This window comes from Ranitomeya imitator, chromosome 4 (genome assembly GCF_032444005.1).
Source record: "Ranitomeya imitator isolate aRanImi1 chromosome 4, aRanImi1.pri, whole genome shotgun sequence".
Taxonomy (NCBI): Eukaryota; Metazoa; Chordata; class Amphibia; order Anura; family Dendrobatidae; genus Ranitomeya; species Ranitomeya imitator.
The window spans coordinates 462223815-462237255 of record NC_091285.1 but is presented as its reverse complement, the minus strand read 5'-3'; the positions used below and the strand labels follow the sequence as shown (position 1 = coordinate 462237255).

The 13441-nt window shown below is 43.5% G+C and overlaps 2 protein-coding genes across 4 annotated transcripts in view; one reads left to right on the top strand and one right to left on the bottom strand.

Annotated features, from left to right (window-relative positions):
- Positions 1-3122, bottom strand: part of FAN1 (FANCD2 and FANCI associated nuclease 1) — a 71708-nt gene extending 68586 nt beyond the window's left edge. For 2 of the 3 annotated variants that reach the window (XM_069765822.1, XM_069765820.1), the window contains exons 1-2: positions 2917-3122; positions 185-1401 (exon numbers count right to left, since the gene is read on the bottom strand). In XM_069765822.1, coding sequence (XP_069621923.1) covers positions 185-1352 — 1168 coding nt within the window. In that variant the 5' untranslated portion in view covers positions 1353-1401; positions 2917-3122. Of the gene's footprint in view, positions 1-184; positions 1402-2603 lie in introns of all 3 variants that reach the window. The other variant, XM_069765821.1, reaches the window with a different exon arrangement.
- A 36-nt stretch (positions 3123-3158) lies between these two features.
- On the top strand, positions 3159-12275 carry MPHOSPH10 (M-phase phosphoprotein 10). The gene is made up of 11 exons (XM_069765814.1): positions 3159-3282; positions 4098-4764; positions 6327-6478; positions 6684-6888; positions 8377-8518; positions 8753-8820; positions 9406-9543; positions 9701-9811; positions 10549-10656; positions 11097-11327; positions 11984-12275. Exons 1-11 carry the CDS (start codon positions 3200-3202, stop codon positions 12131-12133), a joined length of 2055 nt encoding a protein of 684 aa, XP_069621915.1. The 5' UTR covers positions 3159-3199; the 3' UTR covers positions 12134-12275.
- Positions 12276-13441: the final 1166 nt, after the last annotated feature.

Sequence of the window (13441 nt, the reverse complement as noted above, 5' to 3'; positions counted from 1 at the left end):
GATAATTACAGCTACGAAGACAGCATGCACATTGGCTGATAGTCCAGACACACGGACAAGGTCTGTGTTACAGCTTGGAACCATGTTCTAAACTGCAGGTCAAAGAACTCTGCTAAAACATTCTTAGTGACTATAATGGGAAAGCATAAAAGGTTATTAAAATGGAAAATCTGGAGACGTGTACCTGACAGCTGACAAAATGTTGTTAGAGCAAGAGTATCTTCTTCACTGAACAGGCTCATGTCTTCCTCATCCTCCATGATGGTCTGCAGCACCATTAGAAAGTTCCTCAAGTAGTATGGCGATCTACCGGAGTCAGACACTGGCTCCTTTACGCCATCTGCTTCCACGTTACTATCCGGGTCATTGAAGGGTTTTAGAAATTCATCAAGTACATTAGGATCTTCCACAGGAAGAATGTCATTGTTTTCCTCTAGGGAGGACACTGCTGCATTATCACCACAGCCCAGGTCCTTATCAGTAAGGTCAGAATGGGTTTCCATGGATTTACTGCATCTCATCTTTTTAGAACCAGTTTCTAAGAAGAACATGCCACTTTGCTTACGTTTTAAAGTGTCAATTTTCTTATCCGATTCACAATCCAACTGCACTGAAGACAGAACTTCAGCAGAAGAAGGTGGAAATTCACCTCCAGAAGTCTCGTTATTGTTTTCATGGGCATGCTTCATACTGTACGAATCTGAGGGTGAAAGCACCTCGTCACCACAGTCTATATCTCCGAGACCATGTGGGTCTGGGGTCGCCGGAGTGTCATTGTTATCACAACCATCATCTTCTACCCTTCCATGTGAGAAGTTTCTGCTTTCATCTTGCTTTGCTTTACGAGTCCGATAGCTTCTGGAAAGTTTGGATGAAAGGCTTCCCAGTGGTACAGTTGCCACTGCCTCCACATCTTTCTGGGTTTCGTTCATGGAGATATTCATCCCAAAGTAGGGGCTAGCTTGTTCACCGTTATCTTGGACCTGGACCCTTGGATTTTTTTTCAGCTTACTTTTGCTTATTAAGGTCTTATGTTTTAGAGGCAATTGAGGGCTTGCATATGTAGAGGTGGCCAGCTGAGTCTCACCAACCAGTATTACATCATCATTCTCGGCCTTTGCTTTGGGGCACATGTCATCAATGTGCTTGTTTAAGCCAAACCTGGGTACCATCTCCCCACAAAGAGGGCAGGAAACTTTTGGTGGAGGTGCATTCTTGAAGAAAGTGACAATGGATGGAGAGGCTGAAGATTTTGCTGGGGATGCAGTGACACCTGCAGCCAAACTTTTCCTATTTTTGGATAAGGAGAGACGGGACTTTTTCTTTTCAGGAGTCTTGCTTTGTGCCATCATGAAAATAAAAGCTCTGGCTGGTCAGGTAGAACGTCCTGCATATCTTCATCTAAAAAATAGGAAAAAAATTAATACAAAATTGTAGATCTCTACATAGCGTAAGCTGTGCACAAGTTTTCAATATGTCTTGGAGGAACAAAACCAGATTTCAGAACCAACATACAAGTTTAAGGGTTTTACTAGGTTTAAAAAAGTAGCATCAATGTCCTATCTGACTAAGCAAAGAAGTGCCATCCCACGGTGACTTCCACTGACTGCATCACACCCTATTATAGTCTATGGTCATCTCAAAAAATAACCTGTCTAGGGATGAAGTGGCACAGTGGGTTCCCGGTGCCATGGCTATTTTGAGCATTCACTTTGGTCGGGCATTGAATGCATATCCTAGTAATGTTATGGCTGTATGCCGGGAAAAAAATCTTTAGGCACCAAATAAAAAGTGTTCTAGGATCCACATTTGACATGGGCACATTTACTCACCCACTGTCCTGTGGTACAACACAAACTCATTGGTATCTATCCATTTACTTACCAGTGCCACGGCAGATTAGTTTGTGTGGATGGCGTATCACAGCTGATGTACCCGTCCACGAGACGGCTCAGCTTGCCACTATGGCTATGCATGGCATGCAGAATGGCTGATACCCATTAGGCCCTGAATCACTCGGTCTATCACACCCATTCTAAATAAAAGATGCGTTGGATGCCTGGTATGTATAATTGTTTGATGACAGCTTCCATTTTTTTTTTTTTACAAAAATTATTGTGGGAAGGGGGAGGGGGTATATGTGTGAAATGATTTGTGTGATTTTGCACCATCAGGAGCCATTGGCATCATCTGCAGGCACGTTTATAGAAGAAATGCCCAGTACATACAATCATGTTATCACATAGGGGCATATATTTGTGCCACCATAATTAAGGACTGGAGCAGAAGGCGGCCCGGTACCGTTTAGGCTGCTACTCTTACAATACTAGTAAGAAATATGTTCTTGTTGGTGCGAGAAGCGAACATGTGACCTGAGAAGTCGCGGACTCTGGATGGGCGCCGTCCACTATGGAAAAGTCGCTTCTTACAGCGGTTTCCCACTAGATATGTCAATATCAGATCAGTGGAGGTCTGACAGATTTGTAAATCTTTACTTATTAGGTCGGGGGGAGGTGGCCGTATAAAGGGGTTTGCTGTACGACAAACATTTTTCCACCCATTTTGTTGCCATAGACGAGTCGCAGATTGTCGGCTGCTCATACCCCGTGATCGGCTGTGACCTGTGAGAAAGCCCACAGCTCCCCTGCAGGTGACACGGGGGATTACACACTCTGCACTAGGTTGTGTGACATGTTGGGTCCTCCACAGCGACTTCCGCCCTGTTCTAGGAAGGATGGCTACTGAGCCTCACCGCCTGCTGCCAACAACCATAGGGAAGCTTCTCCTGTAATAGCATGGCCTCCTGGTCCTGAGCAGACCCTAAACCCAGCAGCTGCGCCCCTGATACACCCAGTACAATATACCCAGGCTATACAGCAGGACCCGAGACCACACGCGTACCAGGCTCCTGCTTACCTGTCACACTGCAGGGAGGCCGCCATCTTGGGTCCAGAGTTCAAACAAAGCTTTATTTAAACGGACAAAATGTTACAGTATATATTACAAAAATAAAATAATATCAGCAAATTATCAGGGTTGTGGAGGCGCGGGACAAAGTCCCATGTACTGTGCTGTGACTGGGTAGGAAATGTCGGCATAGATAGGAACCCTAGTGCTGGGTCACAGTTTCCGGTCGGAGCCTTGTAGCCCTTGCACTTCCGGCGACATGCGCTCCACGTGACTCCCGGACGGAGCGGAGATGGCGGAGCTACTGCGGCCGAGGCTGTGGCGGTGCACGGCGGTGCTGGAGGCGGTGGAAGCCCACCCGGAGCAGCTGCTGAGGTACGGTGAGCGGCCATTGTATGGCCGGATACTGGAGCAGAGCACTGGTGTCCCCTCTGCCGTGTATCGGCGGCACCCCCCGCCAGCACGGGAGAATAAGACCCCTGAGCCCCCTACAAGTTTCCAGTGTAACATCCTTTACTGTCGTGATGATGCTGCAGCTCTGCTTTAGCTAAAAGCATAGTATCTCCTCCGCCTACTGAGGAGGCTGGGGGGTTCCCATGTAGCATGCTGGGGTCTCACAACCTGCAAGTTTGAACCTGAGATTTGCTGGATCGTCTGATACTTTTGATTCAGTTTGGGTGAAGTCTTGTTAATTCTTTAGTTTGTGATGACCTGCTCTCGGTCCTCCGGTCTTTTACATTTACTCATGAATTTCTAGAGGGCATGGCAAGACCGGCACAATGCAAAGATCTAGGGAAAGAGTCTCCTGAATTGCTATTGCATGCAGAATAGAAGACTTTAGAGAGGTGACTTTTCATAGATGTGTAGATCATTTCCTGGGGTGCATGTCCTTGTTTCCTAAATCTGTTCCTGAGATGGCGCTCTTCACTGAATGTCAATCGAATATTGGGTTGTGATCCTTAATTTGTCCCTGCGAACGTCTTATTGGGAAGAGTGGTGAGGAATAAAAGCAACAATGCCAGGTTTAGGCATCATTTACCCCAGCTAGATGAATTACCTATTCATGTCCCCCAGACGTGCCAGGGGAATGGACAGGGTTTCTTTGCGTTTTGCTTGGACAGCTGTGGCTGCTCCTTGCAGATGTTTATTGTTCTCACTGCTGACTATGTCCATTTTTCCATTGTGAATAGTGTACAAGAAGGACTGGCCTCTGAATTTTCCAGTTTAACGAAAGCTTTGTATGACTTGCATAAAGCTGAGGGTGCCGTTCTGGTGGGGAGCCCCCTGAATGAACTGGTTATTGAAAACTTTGATGAAGAGCAAATCTGGCAGCAGCTTGAGCTTCAGAACGGAGCAATTCTTGGTCAGTTTAGTAAGGCCGTCAAGCAGGCAGTGAGAGACGAGGACGTTTATTTACGCCAGCCATCGGAAGAGGAGGAAGACCTATCTGAGATAGACCAGGGGGAGGAAGAAGAAGCTTCACAGGATCCAACAAACAGTGCAGAGGACCATGGACGTAAAGGAAGAAATGCTAAACTATCACCTGGTAAAAGCAGGAAGGCCACGGTGGAAAGGTACAGTGACGACAACGACTCCGATGTAGACTTTGACATTGACAAAGTGGAAGAAGAACGGAAGAAAAATGCCAGTAAAAAAGCTGCCAGGAAATCTATTGAAAAATCCATAGTGGATGACAAGTTCTTCAGGTTGTCAGAAATGGAAGCTTTTCTAGAGGCAGTTGAGAAGGAAGATGATGGGAAGAATAAGGATGATGATGATGAAGAGGAGGTGGATTATTTTGAAGATATTGACTCATATGATGAAGATGAAGAGATTCATATCAAGGATATGAGAAAGGTAAAATATCTTTATGTAGAGTGCTACATTTCACATGAGTGCTGAGTCGAGATCAAAGAGCGTGGAAGCTGGAATTGTGACAATGCTCCACACGGCTCATCTTCTCTCATTAGAACCAGTTTCTTAAGTACGGACTGCAATATCTGTACCATCCGCAGGTCTCCTGACCCAAACTTGGCAGCCGTGTACATGCCTATGAGGTTGCTGGGTTTAAGTCAGGAGACTCACTGTGAGTTTGAACATCGCGGTCTGTACTTGGACTGTGAACGTGGGACGTGTCAGGCTAGCCCTAAAATAAATCTGTCGGCACAGAATGACTGTTCAAACCAAGTACAGGCGCTCGTGCGCCCTTGTTGTGGCCAAACAGTTTAGCGCACCTTCCCACGTTCTTGTTTCCCTCTATCTAATCCTCGCCACCCTCAGCATCCACCATCTATTTTGATTGACAGCTGTAGCTTTATAGAGCTGAGCGGATCTACATGGCCCCACAATGAAGCACCGAGCGCCTGTGCTTGGTTTGACGTCATTCTGTGCTGACAACGTCCTTATATAGTGTAAATTACCCATTGCTGATATTTGCCTTGTTGAGTGAGAGCGACACACCCGAATCTGACAAGAAGGTTTACCATTTTCCCCAGCCTGGTGTCATTTCTCCCTGTACGTGACCCATAGATGACACTCTCTTGAGTATGCCGGTAATGGGCAGCACTTTGCAGGCATTCGGATAACAATGGAGAACAAATGGTAGCCTTGCACAAATAGTCCTTTTTTTCCCTTCATTTAAGGTTGTTTCCAAGAACTCCCAACTTAAGTTTTTTTACAAGGTTTTATCTGACTTTTGTATATATAATATATTGATGACTTTTGGAGACATAAAAAAAGATATTTGCCCATCTGTCTGGAATTCCATGGCTTCCTAGTCCAACAGGTGGGGTCAACAGCCGTTCAGCCTTTCCTCCTGTTTGGACAAAATGGCTGCAATCAGCTAGCTCCAGCTCTGATTGGCTGAATGGCAGTTTTGAGTACTTGAAATGGACTTATTATAGGTCGAAACATTGTTCACGCTTTTGTCAGAATAAACTTTGTTTTGACTGGACACCCTGGAGTTGGACGCGGTCTACTGCGCATATGTTGGGCTAGTTCCAAGATGGTTCCTTGGAGAATTGTCTGTCTGTTAATATGTATGTCCAAATGGACACTAGTGATCCTTTTATTAGGACATGAAAAGACTGCGCTGTTAGCCCTTCCAAACAAACAAGGAAGAAGAGGTAGTTTTACCTATATTATTATTAATAGTAAAAATAAAATTAATAGTAATAATAAAAATATAATATGTCCGTGAAACACATTTATCCCATTGGACACTATTCTGGACACTCCCACATTGAAAGTATAGATTGTTATGCAATCAATATGTACAATTTTTGACAGGTTTGCTTTCATTGATTGTTTGCACATAAAATATGTATATTTTTTGCCATTAACTGACTATTAAGGGATACAGTCAAAACTAATTCATGATCGCAATTTCTGGAATTAAATGGTTCTCATTTATTTTTCAGACTGCTAAAAGTTCCAGAAACCTTCGATACAAAGATTTCTTTGACCCTGTTGACGATGGTACGGGAAGACAGCTGAGTGGTCAAGAAGATGATGATCTGGAAGATGATGAAGAAATGGAGGAGGGTGATGAGGAAGAGGATATTGCTGATGAGTAAGTATTTTATTGCTTGCTTTTTTTTTATTGTGAAATGTTTTTCAAGCCATGCCATTCTGTGGTTTTCCAGACAGTTTCCCTGTATATTGTGGCTTTGTTTCATTTGACCCTTTGCATGTAGTGGGGTGATGAGGATTTCTGATGGCTTTTAAGGACCTGTTTCTCTGCACTTTTTCATCATATCTGTAATTTCCTCGTGCAGTGATACTGATATTGGAGAGGAGGATGTAATGGAAGAAACGGAGGCGAGTAAAAGAGCCAAGGAAGCTTTCAAGCGGGTGACATTTGATCTGTCTGATGGCAGCGAGGGAGAAGATATTTCTGATATACTTGGTGGTAAAAAGAAGAATAAACAACCCAAAGAACCAAGTGAAATAAAGTCCTCCTTTGAAAAGAGGGAAGACAAGGTCAGTCATATCACTAAGGCATCGTTTCATGTATTCGTTAAATGTAGTCCGGTAATGGGCACATGTAAGGATTCCAGCCACCTTGATATATCCAGATTGTAAAGGCTAGAAGACTGGCTCCTATCTCCAAAATGGCAGACTTTTGGGGATTTTTCCATTATGCAGTGTCTAGTATTTTCTGAAAATGGTTCAAGGAAATACAATTAGTGACCCGGCCACAGGATCATGGGCAAGTGAAAAATGATAGAAACGTGTAAGAGCACATAATGCATCACAGCTCGCCGTGTATGGGATTCTATAGCTGTGGATTGGTCAGAATGCTCGTAGTGACCGCCTCAATAAACCGGTAGAACTGGACTAGGAGCAATATAAGAAGGCGGCCTGGTCTGAAGACTCATGTGAATGGCAGTCCATGTAGGATGATGCTTGGAGGACGTTGAGCTATCTGACGCTCTGTGCAATGCTCACACATACAACCTACATAAACATTGGTGCAGACTAAGTACCCCCTTCATGGCAGTGCCTTCCCACAGTAGTACTGGCATATTATGTGCCCGTACACATAAGAACATCTGTTGGATGTGCAGCACAAATTGGTCCTATCTAGTTTGGCATGACTAGTTTAAGGCTTGGTCAAAGCTTTTTTGTGTGTGTCATGATGGAACCTATTTTTATGGCTGACATGTAAGTATTAGAGATGAGTGAATGGATTGGAAGAACACTAGTTTGTTGGTCACATCAATATTCCCTGATCACAGATGGGAGCCCTACGAACCGCCTCTTATCTGCCGTATCCCCGACTCCTGTCTTGATTAGCCGGCCTGATGCGACGTGTCTGCATCAGGTTGGCTAATAAAAAATGAAGCCAGGGATGCGGCAGATAAGAGGCGGTTTGCAAGGTTTTCGTCCGGTGGTCATGGAATACTGACCTGACCACTGGACCAGAGTTTTGCAAATCGATTTGCTTGTTTCTAGTGTGTATACAAGGTATATTATGTCTTGGCTGTGTGTACACGTTGCAGATTTTTCGTGTTTTTTTGCGCTATAAAAACACAAAAAAAGCACACATTATGCATCCCATCATTTAGAATGCATTCCGCAATTTTTGTGCACATAATGCATTTTTTTCTGCAAAAATAAAAAACCCGCATCGCGGTAAAAATCGCAGCATGTTCATTAATTTTGCATGTTTTTTGCGGATTTCCCACTATATTATTGTATTGGGAACCTCTGGAAAAATCCGCAAAAAAAAGCACCAAAAACGCGAGAAAAACACATGCAGATTTCTTGCAGAAAATGTTTTGCCCAGGAAATTTCTGCAAGAAATCCTGAACGTGTGCGCATAGCCTAAGAATGAAAAGTAATGTTGGTTTATTTTAAAACGATCTGCCACGTCCTCATTTTCTGGTTGAAGCTGGTGCAGTGAAGTACATTTTGTGAGCCCCTTGGTAACGTGATCTGTTCTCCTGTTATGTGTTTCTACTGTAGATGACTGAGAAAATTCAGGCTTTGCAAAAACAAATGTTGGGGGAGAAATCTTGGCAACTGGGTGGAGAGGTGACGGCACAGAAGAGGCCAGAGAACAGTCTTCTTTCAGAGTCCTTGCTTTTTGACCATGCCTCCAGAATGGGTAAAGACTATAAAGATCTTTTTTTTTTTTTTTTTTTAAATATTAGTCTCTAGCTTTCCTGATCTCATAAGATGGGAAACTGATCTCAACGTGTACATTCATCATTCTAGAGGTAGTTCCTATTAGTAATCTGCTCTATATTTCATTAACCACGTGACTCCTTTAATTGTATTACTTTGCTTGATGTATTTTTTGGATATTCATGAAGCTTGTCCACTTTTCATTTTATACTAGCACCCGTAATTACGGAAGAAACAACACTTCAGCTGGAAGACCTCATCAAACAAAGAATAAAAGACCAGGTAGGTGAAAATGTTACAGTATAGAATGTTCTGTAAGTCACAAATTGCCTCTTTGTAGAGAAATAGGAAAACTCTAGTGCCACCTATTGGAAGTGGCAATCCTAAAAGTCAGTGTCGACCCTTTTAACGAGCCTTGCCATATGACTTAGAGATTCTGGTTTGGCTTTTATCCTATTTACAGACACAGTGTTTTGGGTTGTTGCCCCTGGTCAGTGCAGAGTTTGAGATCTGATTTGGCTGTATAAAAGGCCTCTGACTGGGATCTAAGGGGTAGCGTCTCCTTGCACTGGCATGTCCAGCATCTCATTCTCCACAAGGAGAGACACTGCCTTGTAGAAGCAAATGTCCCATAGTGACACAAAGTAAATCTATGGATTAACATCCATCTTTAATTAACATGGACCCTGTACTCAGAGAATTACAAATGTTGCCTGTTTGCATCATTATTGTTTGGTAGATTATCATTACTGTAAAGTGTGGAAACATTCTCTACTTACTGCATGGGAAACCATCACCAAGCAGGTCAGCTGCTGCAGGGGTTTCTTTAGTATAAGACACTCATTTCTTTTCTGCTTCTCTTCTGAGGTGTGGGATGATGTAGTTCGGAAGGAAAAGCCAAAGGAGGATGCCTTTGAGTACAAAAAGCAACTCACCTTGGACCATGATAAGAGCAAACTGAGTCTGGCAGAAATCTATGAGCAGGAGTATCTGAAACTAAACCAGGTAACGTGCATGGCGGCTCCGCCATGTACCTTGTGCTGATGATGTATATTGGGCGCCTATACAGGGAGAATGATGGGTTTCGTTTGTGACTCCTCCTGTTTTGACTAATGACTGATATTTCAGCCTCTGCAGGAACTAATATCCCATTTTTCTCTAGAAAAAGAAAGAGGAGGAGGAAGACCCCAAACACATTGAAATTCAGAAATTAATGGACAGCCTTTTCCTGAAACTCGATGCTCTATCGAACTTTCACTTCACACCCAAGCCGGTAATAATAATCATTTCCTTTTTACTGCACCATAAAGGAAAATCTCATCCAAAGTGTGCGCTTTTCTTCTCGCATTCAGAGATGAGTTTGGTGCTGGAATTAGTAGGCTTTTACATCCGCGATGTACATCTCTAACGTGTGACGCCTTAAAGGGGCTGTCTAGGTCTCTTAGAATTCAACATTGTCCACATTTTGTGATTTAAATGAATAGGGCTGAACGGACAGAGCCCATAAGCGGAAGGCGCCGGTTGTGAGAGAGATTAGATTTTTTTTTTTTCTTAATTACCCTGAAAAACTTTGGGATTAGATATTGGCTATTAGGGGAATCTCTGGGATGGGGTGCCTGCGGTGGTAACTATGTGGGGATGCAGTACTTTTCCATTTAAGTAAGGCTTAGTTAAAATAGACGTAAAAATAATGGGATCAGTCACGTCCGCAGACGACTCCATGAGCTAGTCTGCATCTCAGGTGGTGGCCTGCCGTTATTGACCGGCATTATTCGCGTCCAACCAGAATAGTGCATGCTACTATTTGTTTTCCATATGGATCTGCGTTTATGTGCACATAGATTTGCACACGGACGGAGAAATGGTCGTCTGACAGAGACCTTATTGGATAAACTGCAATAACGGGTGCAGGAGTCCGACCATCAAACACCAAGGATAGAATATGTCATTAATTTTTAATTCTGGGTACATCTGACTTGTTTGTTTTTTTGTTGTTTTTTTGCTTTTCAGGTGGTTCCAGAAATGAAAGTGGTATCACATCTCCCTGCAATTAGCATGGAAGAGGTGGCCCCAGTGGGTGCGAGTGAGGCGGCTCTTTTGGCTCCTGAGGAAATCAAAGTAAGGCCCTTTCTTTTCAAGCTGGTGTACTGCAAAATGTTTTCTGCATAGATTTGTGATCTATAGATCCCACATGTCCTGTACTTTGAAATGGCTCCAGGATTCAGGGCCATTGTAAATGGCAGGAAATACCCGATCAACTGCGTAACATCTTAGAGAATCTGTTACGATTCCTGCTCTGAACCATGGCCTCCTCCATTACCAACATGAATGTTATAGTCTAAACTGCTGCAGAGTTGGAAACTGGGCCAGGGACAATGTGACTAGACGTGAAGGTATGTCCCCACCATCTTCTCCCTGCCTGCTCGGCTAGACGATGTACGGACAGACCGAACTGGCTGAGTGGGCAGAGAGAAGCGAGCAGGGATATACCTCCAGGACTCGGGAGCCGGTCTTGTATTCATGGTGACATAGCTTCATGATCCAGTTTGATTTCACAGGAAAAGAACAAAGCTGGAGACATTAAGACAAATGCTGAAAAGACAGCCACAGACAAGAAACGCGAGAGGAGGAAGAAGAAGGCCATCAAGAGGAATAAAATAAAGGAAAGGGAGAAGAGGCAGAAATTGACTGAAAAGATGAGAGCAGCAAAGGGACAGAAACCGAGCAGGAAAGATGCAGAAGCCAGCCTGAAGAAGCTCACCAAGGAGGGCAAAGCCACGCTGCTCAAGGTAACCTGTCTGTTATGGGTGCTGCTGTGATATGGTCATTTCTAGGAGGTAGTATTGCAAAAAATTATCCTTTTGCTACTTTTCAAAGAATAACGTGTAAAATAACCCTGCAGAGTGATTTGCATATATTTAGGGAAGGGGGGCCTTGTAAAATTGCTATGAATTTCAAGTATATAGTGTTCTAGAGCTGCCCGGCTGACGCATTGAAAGCGCTGCTACCAGAGGAAAATGATTATTGCTCCCGGGAGCCGGCGGCTTTCAGTCATGGAGACGCGGCAACAATCACTGAGTGCTGCTGAGTGGGAGGGCGCTGTCTGCAAACACTGGCGCTGTCGGCAAACAATTCCACTGTCGGCAAACACTGGCGCTGTCGGCAAACAATGGCACTGTCGGCTGTGGGTGTGCCCAGGAGGAACAAAGGGTTTTGGGTAGCCAGCCACATAACCTTAGACCTCTAGCAATTTGCAGATGAACCCTGCATCTTCAGTTTAATAGCATTTGGGAACATTACTGGTTCCCTTTTAAATAACTTGCAGCTAAAATATGACAAAAAGAAAACCGTACGTGTAGTTGGTTCTGACATCTAAATAATTTCCATGCCCTGTAGATGGGAGCATTATTTTTGGTGTAATTCAATGTAACTTGTTTTGTCACAGGATGAAGGCAAGGATAAAGCCCTGAAATCTTCTCAGGCCTTCTTCTCCCAGCTTCAGGATCAAGTCAAATTACAGATAAAAGGTGCCAAGACTGCCCAGAAGAAAGCAAAGAAAACTAATGAACTTTCTGCCCAAAAACTCAAGCTCTAGCCCGTGTTTTTCTCATTAGACTCAGATATTTATGTTGGATCAGAAACTATAAGATTTCTGTGATGGAAATGTTCCGATTTCTACCTTCTTATATTTGTAAAAACAAATAATTAGTACAACGTTGTATAAATGTTTATATGCAGTTGTGATGTGCGTTATTGATTCCTTGCTACTCTGGTTACTAGATTTTAGCAAAATGACAGTAAGCAGCCGAGTAAGTGGCACATCACTGGTTTCAGAGTCTCTGTCCCCACACCATGCTGCTCTCAGATTACATAGTAAAAACCCTTAAAGGGAACCTGCTAGTAGATTCATGCTGCCCGGATCACACGGAGCAGGAATCGAACACTAGCTGCACTATTACAGCCATATATGTTTTTGCTCTGAAAATAATTTTTTAACCCCTTTATCCCATATGACGTACTATCCCATCGAGGTGACCTGGGACTTAATTCCCAGTGACGGGATAGTACGGGTGTCAGCTGATTATTACAGCTGACATCCGGCACTATGTGCCAGGAGCGGTCATGGACTGCTCCCGACACATTAACCCCCGGAACACTGCGATCAAACATGATGACAGCGTTCCGCCGGCATAGGGAAGCATTGCGCAGGGAGGGGGCTTCCCTGAGACCCTCGAAGCAACGCGATGTGATTGCGTTGCTCCGAGGGTCTCCTACCTCCTCCTCCCTGCTCCTTCCGAGTCCTGCAGGGAGGTGGCTTGCAAGCGCCTGCTCTGAGCAGGCGCCGGGAAGCTTCCCTACAGTGCCTGTCAGATCGCTGATCTAACACAGTGCATTGCAAAGTGTCAGATCAGCGATCTGTCACTATAGTGTGATGTCCCCCCCCTGGGGCAAAGTAAAAATAAAAAAATAATTACATGTGTGCAAACAAAAAATTCCTAAATAAAGGGGAAAAAAAAAAAAAAAAATAATATATATATATATATATATATATATATATATATATATATATATATATATATATATATATATAATTTTTATTTTTTTTTTTCCAATAAATACATTTCTTTATCTAAATAATAAAAAAAATACAAGTACACATATTTAGTATCGCCGCGTCCGTAACGACCCGACCTATAAAACTGTCCCAATAGTTAACCCCTTCAGTGAACACCGTAAAAAAAGAGGCAAAAAATGCTTTATCATACCGCCGAACAAAAAGTGGAATAACACGCGATCAAAAAGACGGATATAAATAACCATGGTACCGCTGAAAACGTCATCTTGTCCCTCAAAAAACGAGCTGCCATACAGCATCATCACTAAAAAATAAAAAAGTTATAGT